The 19,809-nt window shown below is 43.9% G+C and overlaps 1 protein-coding gene across 1 annotated transcript; it reads left to right on the plus strand.

Moving 5' to 3' along the window:
- Positions 1 to 14,636: 14,636 nt before the first annotated feature.
- On the plus strand, positions 14,637 to 15,557 carry LOC120989712 (olfactory receptor 10C1-like). The gene has a single exon (XM_040417989.1). The coding sequence runs from the start codon at positions 14,637 to 14,639 to the stop codon at positions 15,555 to 15,557; it is 921 nt and encodes a 306-aa protein (XP_040273923.1).
- Positions 15,558 to 19,809: the final 4,252 nt, after the last annotated feature.

Below are 19,809 nucleotides of genomic sequence, written 5' to 3' on the forward strand. Positions count from 1 at the left end.
ATTCTTTGCCTCCTGTCTCCTCCACCTCCTGCTCAGCTTCCTCCTCCTCTTCTTCCACCTGCTCATCCAGTCAGCCACACACCTTCACCACCAACTGCAGCACAGCCCGGGGTAAACGTCAGCAGGCCATTCTGAAACTCATATGTTTGGGGGACAGGCCCCACACCGCACAGGAGTTGTGGCGGGGTATAGAACAACAGACCGACGAGTGGTTGCTGCCGGTGAGCCTCAAGCCCGGCCTGGTGGTGTGCGATAATGGGCGAAATCTCGTTGCAGCTCTGGGACTAGCCGGTTTAACGCACATCCCTTGCCTGACGCATGTGCTGAATTTTGTGGTGCAGAAGTTCATTCGCAACTACCCCGACATGTCAGAGCTGCTGCATAAAGTGCGGGCCGTCTGTTCGCGTTTCCGGCGTTCACACCCTGCCGCTGCTCGCCTGTCTGCGCTACAGCGTAACTTCGGCCTTCCCGCTCACCGCCTCATATGCGACGTGCCCACCAGGTGGAACTCCACCTTGCATATGCTGGACAAACTGTGCGAGCAGCAGCAGGCCATAGTGGAGTTTCAGCTGCAGCACGCACGGGTCAGTCGCACTGCGGAACAGCACCACTTCACCACCAATGACTGGGCCTCCATGCGAGACCTGTGTGCCCTGTTGCGCTGTTTCGAGTACTCCACCAACATGGCCAGTGGCGATGACGCCGTTATCAGCGTTACAATACCACTTCTATGTCTCCTTGAGAAAACACTTAGGGCGATGATGGAAGAGGAGGTGGCCCAGGAGGAAGAGGAGGAAGAGGGGTCATTTTTAGCACTTTCAGGCCAGTCTCTTCGAAGTGACTCAGAGGGAGGTTTTTTGCAACAGCAGAGGACAGGTACAAATGTGGCCAGACAGGGCCCACTACTGGAGGACGAGGATGAGGAGGAGGTGGAGGAGGATGAGGATGAAGCATGTTCACAGCGGGGTGGTACCCAAAGCAGCTCGGGCCCATCACTGGTGCGTGGCTGGGGGGAAACACAGGACGATGACGATACGCCTCCCACAGAGGACAGCTTGTCCTTACCTCTGGGCAGCCTGGCACACATGAGCGACTACATGCTGCAGTGCCTGCGCAACGACAGCAGAGTTGCCCACATTTTAACGTGTGCGGACTACTGGGTTGCCACCCTGCTGGATCCCCGGTACAAAGACAATGTGCCCACCTTACTTCCTACACTGGAGCGTGATAGGAAGATGCGCGAGTACAAGCGCACGTTGGTAGACGCGCTACTGAGAGCATTCCCAAATGTCACAGGGGAACCAGTGGAAGCCCAAGGCGAAGGCAGAGGAGGAGCAAGAGGTCGCCAACGCAGCTGTGTCAGGTCCAGCTCCTCTGAGGGCAGGGTTAGCATGGCAGAGATGTGGAAAAGTTTTGTCACCACGCCACAGCTAACTGCACCACCACCTGATACGGAACGTGTTAGCAGGAGGCAACATTTCACTAACATGGTGGAACAGTACCTGTGCACACCCCTCCACGTACTGACTGATGGTACGGCCCCATTCAACTTCTGGGTCTCCAAATTGTCCACGTGGCCAGAGCTAGCCTTTTATGCCTTGGAGGTGCTGGCCTGCCCGGCGGCCAGCGTTTTGTCTGAACGTGTATTCAGCACGGCAGGGGTCGTCATTACAGACAAACGCAGCCGCCTGTCTACAGCCAATGTGGACAAGCTGACGTTCATAAAAATGAACCAGGCATGGATCCCACAGGACCTGTCTATCCCCTGTGCAGATTAGATATTAACTACCTCCCCTTAACAATATATTATTCTACTCCAGGGCACTTCCTCATTCAATACTATTTTTATTTTCATTTTACCATTATATTGCGGGGCAACCCAAAGTTGAATGAACCTCTCCTCTGTCTGGGTGCCGGGGCCTAAATGTGTGACAGTGGCCTGTTCCAGTGGTGGTTGACGTGAAGCCTGATTCTCTGCTATGACATGAAGACTGATTCTGCTCTGACATAAGGCCAGATTCTCTGTTACGGGACCTCTCTCCTCTGCCTGGGTGCCGGGGCCTAAATGTGTGACAGTGGCCTGTTCCAATGGTGGGTGACGTGAAGCCTGATTCTCTGCTATGACATGAAGACTGATTCTGCGCTGACATAAGGCCAGATTTTCTGTTACGGGACCTCTCTCCTCTGCCTGGGTGCCGGGGCCTAAATGTGTGACAGTGGCCTGTTCCAGTGGTGGGTGACGTGAAGCCTAATTCTCTGCTATGACATGAAGACTGATTCTGCGCTGACATAAGGCCAGATTCTCTGTTACGGGACCTCTCTCCTCTGCCTGGGTGCCTCGGCCTAAATATGTGACAGTGGCCTGTTCCAGTGGTGGGTGACGTGAAGCCTGATTCTCTGCTATGACATGAAGACTGATTCTGCGCTGACATAAGGCCAGATTCTCTGTTAAGGGACCTCTCTCCTCTGTCTGGGTGCCTGGGCCTAAATGTGTGACAGTGGCCTGTTCCAGTGGTGGGTGACGTGAAGCCTGATTCTCTGCTATGACATGAAGACTGATTCTGCGCTGACATAAGGCCAGATTTTCTGTTACGGGACCTCTCTCCTCTGCCTGGGTGCCTGGGCCTAAATGTGTGACAGTGGCCTGTTCCAGTGGTGGGTGACGTGATGCCTGATTCTCTGCTATGACATGAAGACTGATTCTGCGCTGACATAAGGCCAGATTCTCTGTTACGGGACCTCTCTCCTCTGCCTGGGTGCCGGGGCCTAAATGTGTGACAGTTGTCTGTTCCAGTGGTGGGTGACGTGAAGCCTGATTTTCTGCTATGACATGAAGACTGATTCTGCGCTGACATAAGGCCAGATTCTCTGTTACGGGACCTCTCTCCTCTGCCTGGGTGCCTCGGCCTAAATATGTGACAGTGGCCTGTTCCAGTGGTGGGTAACGTGAAGCCTGATTCTCTGCTATGACATGAAGACAGATTCTGTGCTGATATAAGGCCAGATTATCTGTTACGGGACCTCTCTCCTCTGTCTGGGTGCCGGGGCCTAAATGTGTGACAGTGGCCTGTTCCAGTGGTGGGTGACGTGAAGCCTGATTCTCTGCTATGACATGAAGCCTGATTCTGCGCTGACATGAAGCCAGATTCTCTGTTACGGGACCTCTCTCCTCTGCCTGGGTGCCTGGGCCTAAATATGTTACAGTGGCCTGTTCCAGTGGTGGGTGACGTGAAGCCTGATTCTCTGCTATGACATGAAGACAGATTCTGCGCTGACATAAGGCCAGATTCTCTGTTACGGGACCTCTCTCCTCTGCCTGGGTGCCTGGGCCTAAATATGTGACAGTGGCCTGTTCCAGTGGTGGGTGACGTGAAGCCTGATTCTCTGCTATGACATGAAGACTGATTCTGCGCTGACATAAGGCCAGATTCTCTGTTAAGGGGACCTCTCTCCTCTGTCTGGGTGCCGGGGCCTAAATGTGTGACAGTGGCCTGTTCCAGTGGTGGGTGACGTGAAGCCTGATTCTCTGCTATGACATGAAGACAGATTCTGTGCTGACATAAGGCCAGATTCTCTGTTACGCGACCTCTCTCCTCTGTCTGGGTGCCGGGGCCTAAATATGTGACAGTGGCCTATTCCAGTGGTGGGTGACGTGAAGCCTGATTCTCTGCTATGACATGAAGACTGATTCTGCGCTGACTTGAAGCCAGATTCTCTGCTATGGCATGAAGAGACTGATTCTCTGCTGACATGAAGCCAGATTCTTTGCTATGGCATGAAGAGACTGATTCTCTGCTGACGTGAAGCCAGATTCTCTGTTATGGGACCTCTGTCCAATTGATATTGGTTCATTTTTATTTTTTTAATTTTTATTTTAATTCATTTCCCTATCCACATTTGTTTGCAGGGGATTTACCTACATGTTGCTGCCTTTTGCAGCCCTCTAGCTCTTTCCTGGGCTGTTTTACAGCCTTTTTAGTGCCCAAAAGTTCGGGTCCCCATTGACTTCAATGGGGTTCGGGTTCGGGACGAAGTTCGGTTCGGGTTCGGATCCCGAACCCGATTATTTCCGGGAAGTTCGGCCGAACTTCTCGAACCCGAACATCCAGGTGTTCGCTCAACTCTAGTGATAACGTATCCAGACGATGTATCCAATAGGACTCCCGTTGTTTGAGTAATAGTGTCCTATTGCCTCCCCTCCGAGGGATCGGGACTTGTTCCAAGACTTGGAACCGCAAAGAAGAGATATGATGGTTGTGTCGCTTAAAGTGGGCAGGAATAGTGGATTTGTGTTTAGAGATCCTATCTCTAATGTGTTGAGTCGTCTCACCGATATAAATCAGTCCGCAACGGCATTTTATGAGATAAACTACATAAGTGGAGTCGCATGTAAATTATCCTTTAATAGAGTATTTCTTACCTGACTGGGGGTGTGTGATGGTGTCACCCTTAATGACACTGGAGCACTGTGCGCAATGAAGGCAAGGAAATGTTCCATACTTAGGGGTACCCAGAAATCTTTGGCGTGGTATTTTGGATAGAGGGCCTATATCTGCGCGAACGAGTTGATCTCTGATATTTTTTGACCGTTTATAGCAAGTGAGTGGTGGGTTCTGAAATTCCTCTATTTAAGGAAATGAGAGAGAGAGATTATGCCATTGTTTTCTGATGTTATGTTGTAATTTAGGGACAAGGGGGTGGTAAGTTAGAATGCATGGTATTCTTTTCTGTTTCTGTGTCTCTGTCTGTCTTACCTGTGTCCGTTTGTTTTCACGTTCGGCTATTTGTGCTGGGTATCCCCTTTGTCTAAATTTTAAAGCCATCTCATCCATTCTCCTAGTTTTCATGGAAAGATTTGAGACAATACGATCTACCCATGTGAATTGAGAATGCAGTAATGATTGTTTTGTAGCCCTTGGATGATTGCTAGAAAAATGTAAAAGACTATTTCGGTCTGTGGGTTTACTGTACAGATCAAACTCAAACTGTCCATCTTGGTTTTTGAGTACTAGTGTATCCAGGAAACTGATACTGTTCATGTCGGATTGGATAGTGAAGCCCAATTCCGGATAAATGTTGTTTAGATACTGATGAAAGAGGAGTACACTGGATAATGATCCTCCCCAGAGGCAGAAAATGTCGTCAATGAATCGTAACCAGATAATGGCATGTTGTTGAAATAATTAATGTGGGTATACAAATTCTTCCTCAAAATTGATCATGTAGGCGTTAGCATATGGGGGGGAAACATTGGCCCCCATAGCGGTCCCCTGTTTCTGGGCATAGTACTCGTCCCCAAAGAGAAAATAGTTCTCATGCAAAACCAAAGAGAGTAAGGATAAACAGAATTCTTGTTGTTGGGTGTTTAATGAGGAATGTATGGAAAGTAATTTTGCTGTGGCCCTCATGCCCTTCGCATGCTGAATGGATGTGTACAAACTATTTACGTCCATAGTAAACAATATGGAGTCAGGCTGGGGGGTACTCTGTGTTTATTAATGAAATCTTTGGAATCCAATATAAATGAGCGTGAAGTTTTGATAAGGGGTGTGAGTATGCGATCCAGATATATTGAGAGTGGAGATAATATGGAATCTGTCGAGGCCACTATGGGTCTGCCTGGTGGGTTATGGAGATGTTTGTGAATTTTAGGTTAGAAAGGACACTGTATTATCATCAATCACGTTAATTTTCCGATAGTGTTGGAGAATATTCCTAATTTTGTTGGCTATGCTGGCCGTAGGATCAGTTTTTAACGGTTCATAAGTGACACGGTCCCCCAATTGTTTAGTGATGTCATTAATGTACATGGATTTGTCCATGACAACTAGCGCTCCCCCCTTATCTGCTGGTTTAATCACTAGGTCTTTTTGGGACTTTAACTCAATAATTGCCCTTTGTTCATCCACTGTCAGATTATGTGAATGTTTAAACTCGCCCTTAGTGTGGGACTTCAATATTTGTTGTATTGTGTGAAGGAGATATATGTTTCAGTTGGATGGTTGGTCCTGGGGGGCATGAAATGGCTTTTGTTACGAAGGCTGAATGTTTGTTATGATAGAGCATCGGCTACACACTTAATTTGTGTTATGTTTAAGCTGTCTTGTTGCCCAAAATGTGTTTTTAATCGAATGTTCCTATAGAAACGTTGTAATTCTTGTTCTAGTAAAAATGTGTCAAGGGGAGTCATGGGGCAGAAGGATAAGCCTTTCTGTAGTACTGTGGTTTGTGCGGGTGACAGGTTAATGGAGGAAATGTTTATGACCAGGTTGTCCACTGTACCTGTGAGCGGGTCTGGATGCAGTTCTCCGGATCTCTTCCTCTGGCTCCTCCGCGGTTGTTTCTTCCGTATCTGGGGCGTGTATGGCCTCTCCCTAAAAAAGGTTGTGCTCGATGCTGTGATCTTTCGCCGTCAGACCCTGATGAGCTTGCTCCTGAGGAAAACTGGTGATAGCGATTATTCCACGGGACTTGAAAATTCGGATCCCTCCACCTGTAGACCCGGTTGAGTCTATAATCTTCTGCGTCCCTTATAGACTTGGACCTTTTAGTAGATTCTGTATGTGACTGGTATTCCGAGATCTGTTTAGTGGTCTTTTCTTTAAGCGTGTCCCACTCTTCTGATGGTAATATGGTGCTCAATTGGCTCTCTGTCGTTTCCACCTGCTTGGTGAGATCGTTAATAGATGAATAGGCTTTTTCAATGGTTAAAAGCATTAAGTCCAGTGAACATTTATTGAGTATGCTCTCAAAACGATCACAAAAATCCTTATCTTCCTTAAACAAGGTCGGTCGAAGATGAGAACGTAGTCCTTGTGATATACGGCTAGATTTGTGGTACTCCGTCAGCGTGCTGCAGTGTAACTGTAATGTAGTCAAAAGTCGGAGATCACGTGTATAATCCCTTATTTTCCATTCCTGAGATGGAATGTTTAGGAACTCATTTCCTAACTGGACCTGAGCTATGATGTTGCTTGCAGTCTCAGTATCATAGGAGAATGTATTGGTAGACATCTAATCGGGGTGCTAGATCAGCAGGATATACATACATAAGAAAAAATATATGAGATCTGCACACCCTAGATGGTGGGTGCTCGTAGAGGACAGGCGTCAATAGATTCTCAGGAGAAATCCACGGCACACCAAATGCATTTCATCAATTAATCGTTTTTAATTCATAGTAGTTTATACATCATGTTTTTGTTCCATCCAGAGCAATTATTCGCGCAATATAATTAGTTAAGCAGAACAACCCCAATGTTTTGGTCGGTGTCGACCTCATGTGAGACGTTACATTCTACACCAGTATATAATGGCCGCATTAGCGTACGGACGCACACCTCCAGAGCAGACCCTGTAAGTCAGAGGTAAGGCCCCCCTTGCAGATCCTTGCTATATTAGCACATTAGCATTACCTCTGTAAACCTTCATGACCGTAGCGTCTATATTTAGCCTTGCCCTAGGAACATCATTCAGGTCACTTTATACTTTCTTTACACTGTCTCTTTATCTACTCCTCTTGGTGCCATGTCATTGTATCCCTCGATAACTTAGCCTACTTTTCCCATATAATGACTCATTCTCCGTGTCTATCAACCCCCCACCCATTAGTGCTCCCCACCTCCCAATATGGTACCTTACTCCGTATATATGCCTCTTATAGTTATTACTAATATCTATTATTTAACTGCAATGATTTTGAGTATTTCTCTATGCATCAAGGTACTTACAGTGTGTTTCACATCCTAGCATTGTACAAGTTGTATATATTTGTATATATTTGCTACTTTCCAGTTCTTTTACTCTGGTTTTGCAATTTTTATTTCCCTCATTTTTTCCCTTCCGCCCTGGACCACTGAGCGGAAGCTGTTTGTAGCCCCAGATTTAAATTCTTAAACTATAAGATTAGACATCTCACAGCGATATATATTGTCTAGTTTATTCATAACCTCTAGTGTTGCATCACTGTTCCGTCCATAATACTTATCATTTTACTATGTATTCTTTACAGATCCCTTGATAATGGTCGACACCGACCGAAACGTTGGGGTTGTACTGCTTATATTGCTCGAATAATTGCTCTGGATGGAACAAAAACATGATGTATAAACTACTATGAATTACAAACGATTAATTGATGAAATGCATTTGGTGTGCCGTGGATTTCCGTGGATTACTCCTGTGCCTCTACTGTGGTAGTGAAACAATACTGTGAGTCAGTATGACATGCAGATGACAGGCGTCGCTCTTACCCTAAGTTCACACCTGAGCGTTTTACAGCGCGTTCCTACGCGCTGTAAAACGCACAACAATGAGAAACCAATGCTTCCCTATGGGAATGGTTCCCACCTGGGCGTTTTACAGCGCGTACGATCGCGCTGTAAAACGCCCGACGCTCAAACAAGTACTTGAGGTTCTTTGGGGTGTTTTGTCGCGCGTTCCCGTACAATAGACTTTCGGGAACGCGCGACAATGTGTGTTCGCTTGTCTCTGTATGCGCGATTGTAAACGCCCGTACAATCGCGCATACAGAGCGCTCCTTTCAGAACGCTCAGGTGTGAACCCAGGGTTAGAATCACTGCACACTTAACTTATTTGGGCAGTTATGGGGTCAAAACTGACCAAATATCTCTAGTGTGAACTCAGCCTTAGGGTCCATTCACAGGTCCGTAAGTGTTTTGCGGATCTGCAAAACTCGGACACTGGCAATGCGCATTCCGCAATTTGCAGACCGCACATCGCTGGCACTACAATAGAAAATGCCTAATCTTGTCCGCAATTGCGGACAAGAATAGGACATGTTCTATTTTTTGGTGGAAACGGAAGCATGGATGCGGAAGTGCGGATCCGCAAATGCGGATGCAGATAGCACATTCTGGCCCCATTGAAAATGAATGGGTCTGCGCCCATTCCGCAAAATTGCAGAATGGATGCGGACCCATTTTGCGGACGTGTGAATGGACCCTTAAAGGTAAATGTTAGCATCAGGTATTAAGAACCATGCAGAGGCCCAAGATCCTACTATAGCGTGAAAGAGCGCACTCCTTTTACATCTTCGTCAGCTGATTCCACATAGATGTCTACAGAACCTGTTCTATTAAATGCTTATACAAGTAGAGCCCCCGACAGAGTGGAGAGGGGGTCAGCAGTAAGGTTGTGTTGATGTCACTGATTATTTTGCCCTTCCTCTGATCCATCAGAACAATAACCCCCAGAAAACGCATCCTGTCTGTTGAGCATCCGCCTTCACTCGGTCAGCATTTGTCAGTAATCAATCAGTATTGCTAAAGCCCTAAAAAAAAAAAAAAAACATTTTGTTGCCAGAGGTTTAGACATTAATGGCTGTGTGTTGAGTTATTTTGAGGGCACACCAAATTATTAGGGTATAACATTAAGTTATACAAGCTGCACACGGACTACTTTACATGGTATCAAAGGGTCAGATCTTCAGTGTTGTCCTAAGAAAAGATATAAGAAAATATTTGCAATAATGTGAGGGGTGGACTCACTTTTGCGAGATACTGTAATTGTAATCTGACTTTATTTACATGAAACAGGAATAACCCAAGATGGTTTCAGGATAAAGTAACATGTCTAAAGATTTGATTTTAGGATCATTTTGGTACGGTTTTTCATTCACTGGACACAGCAGTTATAATTTAATACAATCCTCAATTCTGAAATTGCAGCACCAACACCGACAAGCCATGAGGTTATGCAAATCAAGAAAGTAGCAGGTGTAACTAAGATCTGCAGATAATCTAATTTTCACACACCTAGCTCCAGTCTGTGGCAGAAAAGCCAGATTGAAAGCAAAGCTTTTTCAGTCACATGAAACCTAAAAAATCATGTCATGTGGGGTGAACTGAGAGACCTTGGTTTATCACTCTGGCAGATCACTACGTGCCTAGGCTGGTATGTCAACACTGTTCAATGTTGCTTGTCCTGGTGGTTGGGAGAACCACAATGATCTGGATGAAACCTCTGCACAGACTGATCATCTGATTAGAAGAATGGCATTTAGTGATCCATTCTGTAATGCAAGTAACATTGGATGTTACATACCAAGCCTACGATAGCAAATAGTGTATACACAAACCAACAGAAGTGTTCCATTGACCTCACACCACCGCTCTTAAAGGCTATCCTGGTGCACAGCTAAACAGCAATGGAGGCTTGAATAAAGGTCTATTCTCTAGAGCGATAAGTCCTTCTTTTGTCTTATACACAATAAAATCCACAGATTGGTCCGAACACCACATGGCCAATGTTATAAAAAAAAGTTCACAAGGGAACTTGACATTAGTCCTACTTTTGGGATAATGGTGTGGAGTGGCATAATGTATGGTAACCAGGCCCCTAGTCTTCATTTTAGGTATGCTAATAGCTCAATGTTACATTGATTTGGTCATGGAACCATTGGTGCAGACTTTTCTCCCAAGTGCCCCAGAAGCTGTTTTCAAGTAATATAGCGAATATTCGAAAAAAATACAAATATAGAGCAATTTAGCTAATATAGTGCTATAATCTTCTTTGTCTAATAGTTGTAAGTTGAAAAATTTGCAATAAAAATTTGCTTTACGAAAATTTGCAAACAACATTACTCCTAAAGTCAAATATACTGCAGCCTTCTCATTGGCCCAGAAGCTAGAAGCAGGGAGTGATCATGTGTACTGATTTAAAAAAAAATTGAATATTCGAAATTACGAATATATATCACTATATTCGAAATATTCGCAAATTTTCGAAGTACCTATATTCGCGATAAAAATTTGAAATTCGAATATTCGTGATCAACACTAGTGAGGAGCGTAGAAAGTGAAGTAAACACAAGTGGAAAGGCTCAACAGACCCAAGTTTGTTACTGTGGAGCAGCAGAGTAAACATCATTGCTAAAAAATTGTAAAGTGTAGTATACAACTGTGGAGTAGCAGAGAAATAGGAGACAGGATGGTAGTTTGAAGCCAGACTAGAAGATAGTCACTCATAGCTGTAGTATAGCTCAAGCACATCAGCAGGACTTGCAAACAAACCCAGCAACAGTACTAGAATACCATAGGGAAGTCAGGAACTTAGATCAGGAGTTAAAGGAAGAAGCAGACTTGGAACTTCAAACAATATTATGGCATATACAATAAATTCTCAAGCATTGACTGCAATAACGATGACTGTTTAAAGGGGTTGGCCACTTTCTGGCTACTTGTGACCAATGTTTACCTAAGATAACTAATGGCACTTACTAATATAGCCTTTGATGATATTCTGTGCCATTTCTATATTTTATAAGTCATGCCTCCTTGTTAGGCTAATCTTCTGTGCTGTCCTTATAGAGGTCCTGTGAGTAAGATGGAGGGTCATGACCAAACACATCACTCAACCACCTCCATTCAAACACACTGCACCTGCACTAAACTCTCAACAGTGCAGAAGGCAAGTGAAATGTATGGAATGGAGGAGACATCACAGGGATAGTGATTTGCTAGGTCCCATGACCCTCCATCAGCAGTCATTTTACGGACAAGAACTTTGGGCAGAAAGTACAAAAGACTGGTGTGACAAATACCGTACCCCGACTGACGTCGGACCTCAAATATGTAGAGTCAGCGAGATACGGTATAGTCACTGGTTACCAAGGTGTGATGTTACACCGTCCCTGAGGAGCGGGTAGAGTCAGTCTTGGTACAGTGTTCACAGACTCATCCTGTCCACACAGGCACAGAGAGGCAACAAGCTGAGGGCACCTTTTCACTGCCCCAGTAAAACAGCGCTTCCTCAGCCCGGGAAGACTGCCACCAGCTTCTCGTTTGATATAAGCCCGGTGTCATGGCTGAGGATGGGGAAAACCCTCAGCCGTGCGATGGCAGAGGATGGTAGTCACGTCTTGGCCAGAACCACAGAACTAGGGAGCAGGTCACCTCCTATTGCCTCCCTAATCTGACCCTAACTCCTAGCGACATGAGCCGACCTTGAAGGTAGGAGGACTCATGCTCTGGAACCTCGGGTCCATACTTGCCCTCCGCCAGTCCCTACGCTAGGAGCTGGGTAGACTACCTGTTCCTCCTGGACATGGAGAAATAGGAGTCTAAAGATGGCCAAACTATAAAGACAGGGGAAACAGAAACAGGCATATGGCAATGGCAGGTAAGTGCAACTAGTACTAACACCCACCTGCCACAGACACAGGGCCTGGGACCCAAGTATCAGTGCTGCTGTCCACAAACACAAACGACAGAGCACACACACCACACAGGACACCAGGAGACCATACGCTGCAAAGAATAGACATGACACACAAACACATCCTCATAACATCGTGTATAAACAATACATAACAATTTGTTTATGACCACAGGGGTGGCCCCCACTGGCAGATGGAAATACCAGGAGGGTTTCTCCAGCAAAGCATGGCTGAAGAACCCCTCAGCTTCAGATCTCCAAAGAGTCTTTATAGCCCAAAGTGGCCACACCCACACAGACACACACAGGAGAGGGAATTAACCCTTCCAACACTAACAGGGAGTGTAACCACTTAAAGGGGAGGTGTCCAAATGCACATCACACTGTAGCTGTTACCGCAGGCAACGACATGGATGGCAACCATGTCCTGGGAGTCAACCAGAAGGCCGAGACACTGCCACCACATGTACACATACCAAACGTTGCCACGGGCAGCCACAGTGAAGGGAAGTGTCACAGTGCACACCTAACATAAACCTAGTGCACACCAGACATACAAAGTGCATAACATACACACACCTAACAGAGAGGTTGCTAGGTGCAACCGCATGCACATTGCCGCAAGCTGCCTAGCACTAGCTCAGGCTGCTCTACTGCGACAATACCCAACTATTTGTTGCCCACGGCAACCACAAGTGAGGCTACACACTAGCGGCCCTCAGCTGTGGTTGAACAACTAAACCAGACCGCAGGCAACCGCATGCGGTAAAGGAGTCACGGCCATTACCATGGCCGTGACACCCGGTCCGCTAACGGGATTATATAGGGTGAGAAACCAACCTGAAGTAGCATATAACTAGGCCGAAACACGGACGTGGGGATTTGTGATCGAGATACCAGACAGCACAAGATTAAATTGTATATTTAATTGCCCTAGGGGGTCACTATACATAACACAATATACACAGAAAATATATACAGTGGTCTGAGGGGTAAATACAGATGATAGGGTACAACCAGGGTGAAGCAGAACAAAATTCAGTTTTCCAGGTACAGGAGTCATTTGGGTTGTGATTAGTTCTTAGCTGTATTCAGATGGGAAGCAGTGATGTCAGCCGGTTGCAGGTCCCTCCAAACACATGGCACAATGTGACCCCTTTTAGAAAAAGACCTGCCCACTTGCTGGCACAAGCCTTTTAACCTGTAGTCGGCCCCTCCCCTCATGGTCCACTCCCCCTCTGCTGGGGCTGGCAGCAAATGAGACACAAAACCAATTAGGGCTCATGGCTCCAGACCAGAATGTCGCAGGGAGATGGTTCGGAGACCAATGGATCCACCTGGCTACTGGCTACCAGTAAAGTCAAAGCATGATGCCATCATTTGGTTTCTGTGGAGAGGTATGCATATCCCACCACCAAACTATGACCACGGGCCTGTTCATTGTGGCCACAGGGACACAAATATGTATCTGGTTTATTTCTGTAATGGACGGGTGATTCATAATTCCTTATGAATCGCCGGTTCCAATATGTCTGATAATCTGATTGAAGTGGTGAATGGCTTAGACTCCCTGCAGAGAGTTTTTTCCTGTTCCATTAGCTGGGTTCCTGGCTGGCTGGAGTAGAGGTGGAAGATGTAAACAAAGGTGGCCTTCTAGAAGTTCTCTGCCATTTGGCTGGGCTTTGAAGCAGGCCCCCCCTGTGGAGTTCACTACCTCTGCTATCTAACAGCAGATGGCTGATGTGGGAACATGGCTGACATTAAATAATAATTAATATTCCTCACAAAAGGGCATACCTTATGAAATATAGAACTTCAACAAAGGCCATATAGTTATCTTACAAACATTGGTGAACAGTAACCAGAAAGTCGGCAATCCCTTTAAAAAAAATAATTTAACACAAGCACCATAAGACAGTATAATGTGGCAAAGCAATTGAGTCCAGTCCTAGTAAAAAGTTAATCACTAATTTGGTGGAAAGGTATTTTGTGGCTTAAAAGTTCACATATAACACAGAAAAACCTAGCAAAGTTGGATTACAGTCAGAATAGCAAAGCTGAAATTGTTATGTCCAAACAATCCTCTTGAATCAGACCCCTGCTGTTCATGGTAGTAGGATATTTACACAGTGATTCCAACAGCAGAATAGTGACTGTAGCTCTAGAACAGACATGCTCAATCTGCGGCCTTCCAGCTGTTGTAAAACTACAACTCCCACAATGCACTGCTGTAGGCTGATAGCTGTTCGGTTATGCTGGGAGTTTCCGCAGGTTGAGCATGCCTGCTCTAGAATATTACACAGGCAATAACGATTCATACAACTAATGCAATAATACTCAAATATTCAGCATGCTCTGCCCTAATAATAATAATAATAATAATGAAAAAGATTTTTTTTTATTACAGTTCATTCAACATTAAACATTTATAATTTTAGTCACCCATTTCTCTTCTCTAGATGGCCTTGACCAATAATATCACCTCTATCATCCTTTTGGGATTCCCAAATCTTAAAAACCTCAAATTTCTGTTCTTCCCACTGCTGCTTATTATATACTGTGTGACCATTTCGGGAAATCTTCTCATCATGGTCTTGTACTCAGTGAGTAAATCCCTTCAGTCCCCCATGTACTTCTTCATTACACAGCTATCATTGTGTGAACTCCTGCTGACTACAGATATTGTCCGCATCCTTCTTCACACTGTACTGTATGGAGGCAGTACTATGACTCTCATCGGCTGCATCTTCCAGTTTTCTTTCTTTGCTATCACTGAGTCCTCGGAATGTCTTCTTCTGTCAGTGATGTCTTACGATCGTTATCTGGCAATCTGTAACCCCCTTCGTTATAATACTATCATGACTCATACATTGTGCGTGACCTCAGCAAATATAATTTGGTTGATGGGATTTATAGTGATGTTGGTCTATGTAATTTCTATGTGTAATCTGTATTTCTGTGGACCACACATTATTGACCATTTCTACTGTGATCTTGAACCCATAATGCAGCTCTCGTGCTCTGATACATTCATACTTCATAAACAGATCCTTATAACAGGAAGTTTGGTTCTTATGTCACCATTTATAATAATTGTGGTGTCCTATGTGTACATTGTCATCACCATTCTGAAGATCCCATCCAATACAGGAAGACATAAAGCCTTCTCCACCTGTAGCTCCCACCTCATTGTGGTTTCCTTATTTTATGGGGCATTAATCATTGCTTATATGTTTCCAACGAAAGGACAATCACTGATCGTGAATAAGGTCTTGTCTCTGATTTATACTGTGCTGATCCCACTGCTTAATCCTATCATATACACGCTGCGGAACAAAGACTTTAAAGAAACTTTTCATAAGATTAAACTTTTAATCTAGACATAAAGTCTTATAAAAGAAAGCTCATCACATAGATGGCTATAGATTTGCAAACATTCAGGTAAACTTCGAAATTCTATGTAATCATATCCTTTATGACCATTTTCAGTTATGAATTATTTATCATTTGCATTCCTTAAACAGTATCTGACTTTAACCAGTTAAGTACTGCCTGCTGTATATGTACAGCACATGTTCTAGGTCTGTATATTTGTGGCAGAAGAAGACTTGAGAGAGAAGACAAGAGCTGTTTTTACTGCTCCATGAGTGTCGCATATAGAATAGAGACAGTAGGACTGCTCCTGCCTCTATTTATCCTGATGGTCTTGAGACTGGGATTCTACTTTTTGTGCGCTGGTGCTGGCTCCATTGAGTCTAATAGTGACAAGTTGTAGCTTATATTAGGCAGGCCCGATTACAGTAGAAAAGTGTGGTGTAAAAAATAAATAAAATCAATGGTATTTTATGATCTTTGAAGGACATCATATAAATAAATAAATAAACAAATACCGTACAAAAAATAATCCACCCTAAAAAAGTAATCGCCCTAGCAAACTATTCTCTTACCAATAGGCAAGACCCGATTACCCAAAATTAGCCACCATATAGAGTGAATTGAGTCTAAACAAGTCAAATTTATCTCAAATTTCCCAAAAATTATCATTCTCAGCAAATCCGAAAAGTGTATGATTTGATTCAAATTGTTGAAAATGGTTTCTGCCATTTTACAGATCAGATGACAGCACAGCAGGGCACTGAGGATGAAAAAGGAAGATCACATAAGCACATAAGGTGACTTTGCCTGCACTATGTGCTCTCTGCATCTGCATTTCCGGAGTGTGGCCCCGAACTTCTGGGCTTCGGCCCCGAACTTCCAGGCCGCGGCTCAGCAAAAAAATAGAACATGTCCTATTCTTGTCCGAAATTGCGGACAAGAATAGGCAGTTTTGTGGGGGTGCCGGCCGGGTGTATTGCGGATCCGCAATTTGCAGATCCGCAATACACTACGGACGTGTGAATGGACCCTTATTCATGAATTCCTGCTCTCCCGCCCACCTGCTAATGACTGACAGTCTTCTACCTAGTTTTATCCCTTTCTCTCTCGGAGAGAACTGCCAATCATCAGCAGATGGGCAGAAGAGCAGGAGATGATGAATAACCAGGACTCTTCTCAAGTAGATTTGACTCTTTTCAAGGCCTGGGATGCAATGATTATGATGCTGGTTCTCAGCAACCACTTAATTTTAGCTAATGAGTGACACTTTGATGAAATCAGCATTTCAGTCACTATTTAATGCTGCCTTCAGTAAGGTCAGCATAAAGTTGATGACAGGTTCCCTTCAACATCTCCCTGCTGCTGCTGTTGTCATCATGACCTTGTAGCTATGTGAAGGCCTCATAATACACCATTACTTTTACCGGCTGCTGCTGTCTTGATAAAGCTGAGTTATTATGTGTAGGCCTTATACTACAAAGTTACCATTACCTGCTGCCGCTGTCCTAAACAAGATGAGTTATTATGTGTAGGCCTTAGAATCCACTGTTACTATTGACTGCTGCTCTTGTGACAAGAGTCTTGTCCTGATCCTTCAGAGCTATATGTATGCCATATATGACAACCATTACCATGAACTGCTGCTGTTGCACTTATCCTTCAAAGTTAGGTTTAGGCCTTATACTACACCATTACCATGTTATTGCTGCTGTTGTCCTAATCCTTGTGATTTTGGGGTATGCCTTTTAATACACCATTACATATAACTGCTGCTGCTGTCCATATAATGATGAATTTGCCCGTGGACAAAAGGGTCCTTACAGCAAAGTTAACGTTTAAAATTACACCATAAAAAAACAAAACACAAGTATGAATGCCCAAAAAATATATATTTAGAAAATATCAACCAAAACAATGTTGCTCTATGGCAGTTTTGACAGGAGCTCATGTAGGTCCATTAATTCTTGCAGTTCTTCCGCTGCCTCTCCTCCAGCTGCTGCGGTTTTTGGTTATAACACCGTAGCCGCGCCATTATGTCAGTAATGGCTTTTTGAGTGTGCCTCATGTTTTTCATTTTAATGATTACTGTAATAAAAAAAATAAAAAAAATTATTAACTGCAAATTACACGGAAATTAGTGCATTGTGTAGTATTTGCAAAGTCAATACCAATTGATATCACAATTAGTTAGTTAACGATATTGATTATAATTATACAGTTGATTAGTTTATGATAGTTCAGTAGTGTCTAATGTTCTTAATTTATTGAGTTAATGTTTTTTTTTCTGCAGATTAAAGAGTTTGTGTGCAGGGTTGTTCTTTTCTTTTACTGTAGTTTGTATAGTTACAAATATAGTTGCACATATGTGGTGTTGCTGTATTTGTGGGGAAATGGGGAACTAAATCTGTGGTGTATTTAGTCCAGTCAAGTGAAATGTAATAATGTGTTTTGATAGAAACTTCTTCTGGATTATTATAATTTTTTTGTTAAAAGCATTTACAAATTTAGTGAAATGCCTGATAGGTCAAAGTGCTTAGAACACAGCTTTAATTATTCCTTGAGAAGTGTTTTTTCCTGAATGGGGTCACTTTTTATAGTTTTCCACCCTTGGGGTACCTCTGGGTGTCTTTACTTGCGAAGTTAAACCCTCTCTCCTAAAGCCATATGTTGCACCTTACACTCTGAAGCCTGCTGTGAGCAGATACATCAGTTTTTGAGTACACATATGGTATTTTTGTAAACCCCAGGTTCAGGGTAATAGATTTAGAGCTTAGTTTTGCTGTTAACCCTTGATGAGTTGAATAAAAATTGATAAGAATCTAAATTCCGCTCTAAAAAACTAAATTTTGGCATTTAATTTCCCTTTTCATTCAATTCTCGTTAGTAACCTAAAGGGTTAACGCTGTTTGTGAAATCAGATTTCAATATTTTCAGGGGTGTAGTTTAAAAAATTGGGGGTTTATGGGTGATTTACACTATGTAAGGCCCAGAAAGGAGGGTGAAAAATGACCTGGGTTAGAAAGGGTCAATTGTTTAGTATATGTTACGGTTAGAGATTTAGTTTGCTGTGTAAACATAATTACCCTCCTGGCATGGGGTGGTAACCTACTCCTCTTAATCAGCTGTACATGTGGTGGTGGAAACCGGCGCATGGGAGGGTTCTGCCGCCAACTCCACAACTTCACCCACATCTGGTGGGAGAGGAGCATCCTGCTGCCCAGAGGGTCCAGGCTGCTCTCCGTCGTCGTCTTCCTCCAGCTCCGAGACCTCCACCGGCGGCAGAGCCCGTTTTAAAGCTCGCCGGTGGATGGTGGGAAGGGGAACATCTGTAATCACACAATATTCCGAATTGTGAAAAACGACAAAAAAAATATTACATTCGGGATGTATGTAATGTCATGATGTACGGGCGCTTTTACTTGAATACAGAATATTGCTTCCACTTTATGTACATATACACACCAACACACAAACCAGTATATATATATTTATGTGTGTCTTAAATGTACAAAATCAGCACGTTACATCTTACATCTATACCTTAATGTGTGAATAAATATTTACAGTATATATACATTCACAGCCAGGTAGAGATATATGATGTAAACGGCTGATTTAGCTATAGCTTGGATGAAAGACGAGACAGAGGGGAGATGATAGAAACTGCTAAATACATAAAGGGAATCAACAAGGTAAAAGAGGAGAGAATATTTAAAAGAAAAAAAACTGCTACAAGAGGACATAGTTTTAAATTAGAGGGGCAAAGGTTTAAAAGTAATATCAGTAAGTATTACTTTACTGAGAGAGTAGTGGATGCATGGAATAGCCTTCCTGCAGATATGGTAGCTGCAAATACAGTGGAGGAGTTTAAGCATGCATGGGATAGGCATAAGGCCATCCTTCATATAAGATAGGGCCAGGGGCTATCCATAGTATTTAGTATATTGGGCAGACTAGATGGGCCAAATGGTTCTTATCTGCTGACACATTCTAGGTTTCTAGGTTTCTATGATTTGCTACATGTCACACCATGTACTGCTAAGTAATCATTAGTATCAGTTAGTTAGTAGCCATTTTCTCCAATTGCTTCAAACTTCAGGTAGTTTGAAAACTGCGCCCCCACACCTCTTTCTCAGTCTCACATGCGCTGTAAAGCGATTTTTACATTGCGATTCTCGCAGTAAGAAAATACTAATTGAATATAGCGATCCAATATACACTCACCTAATGAATTATTAGGAACACCTGTTCTATTTC

The sequence above is a fragment of the Bufo bufo genome, chromosome 1, assembly GCF_905171765.1.
Source record: "Bufo bufo chromosome 1, aBufBuf1.1, whole genome shotgun sequence".
In the NCBI taxonomy this organism is placed as follows: Eukaryota; Metazoa; Chordata; class Amphibia; order Anura; family Bufonidae; genus Bufo; species Bufo bufo.

Excerpts from the sequence above, each read along its gene's own strand:
- LOC120989712 (XM_040417989.1), top strand. The coding sequence starts at position 14,637 with ATGGCCTTGACCAATAATATCACCTCTATCATCCTTTTGGGATTCCCA.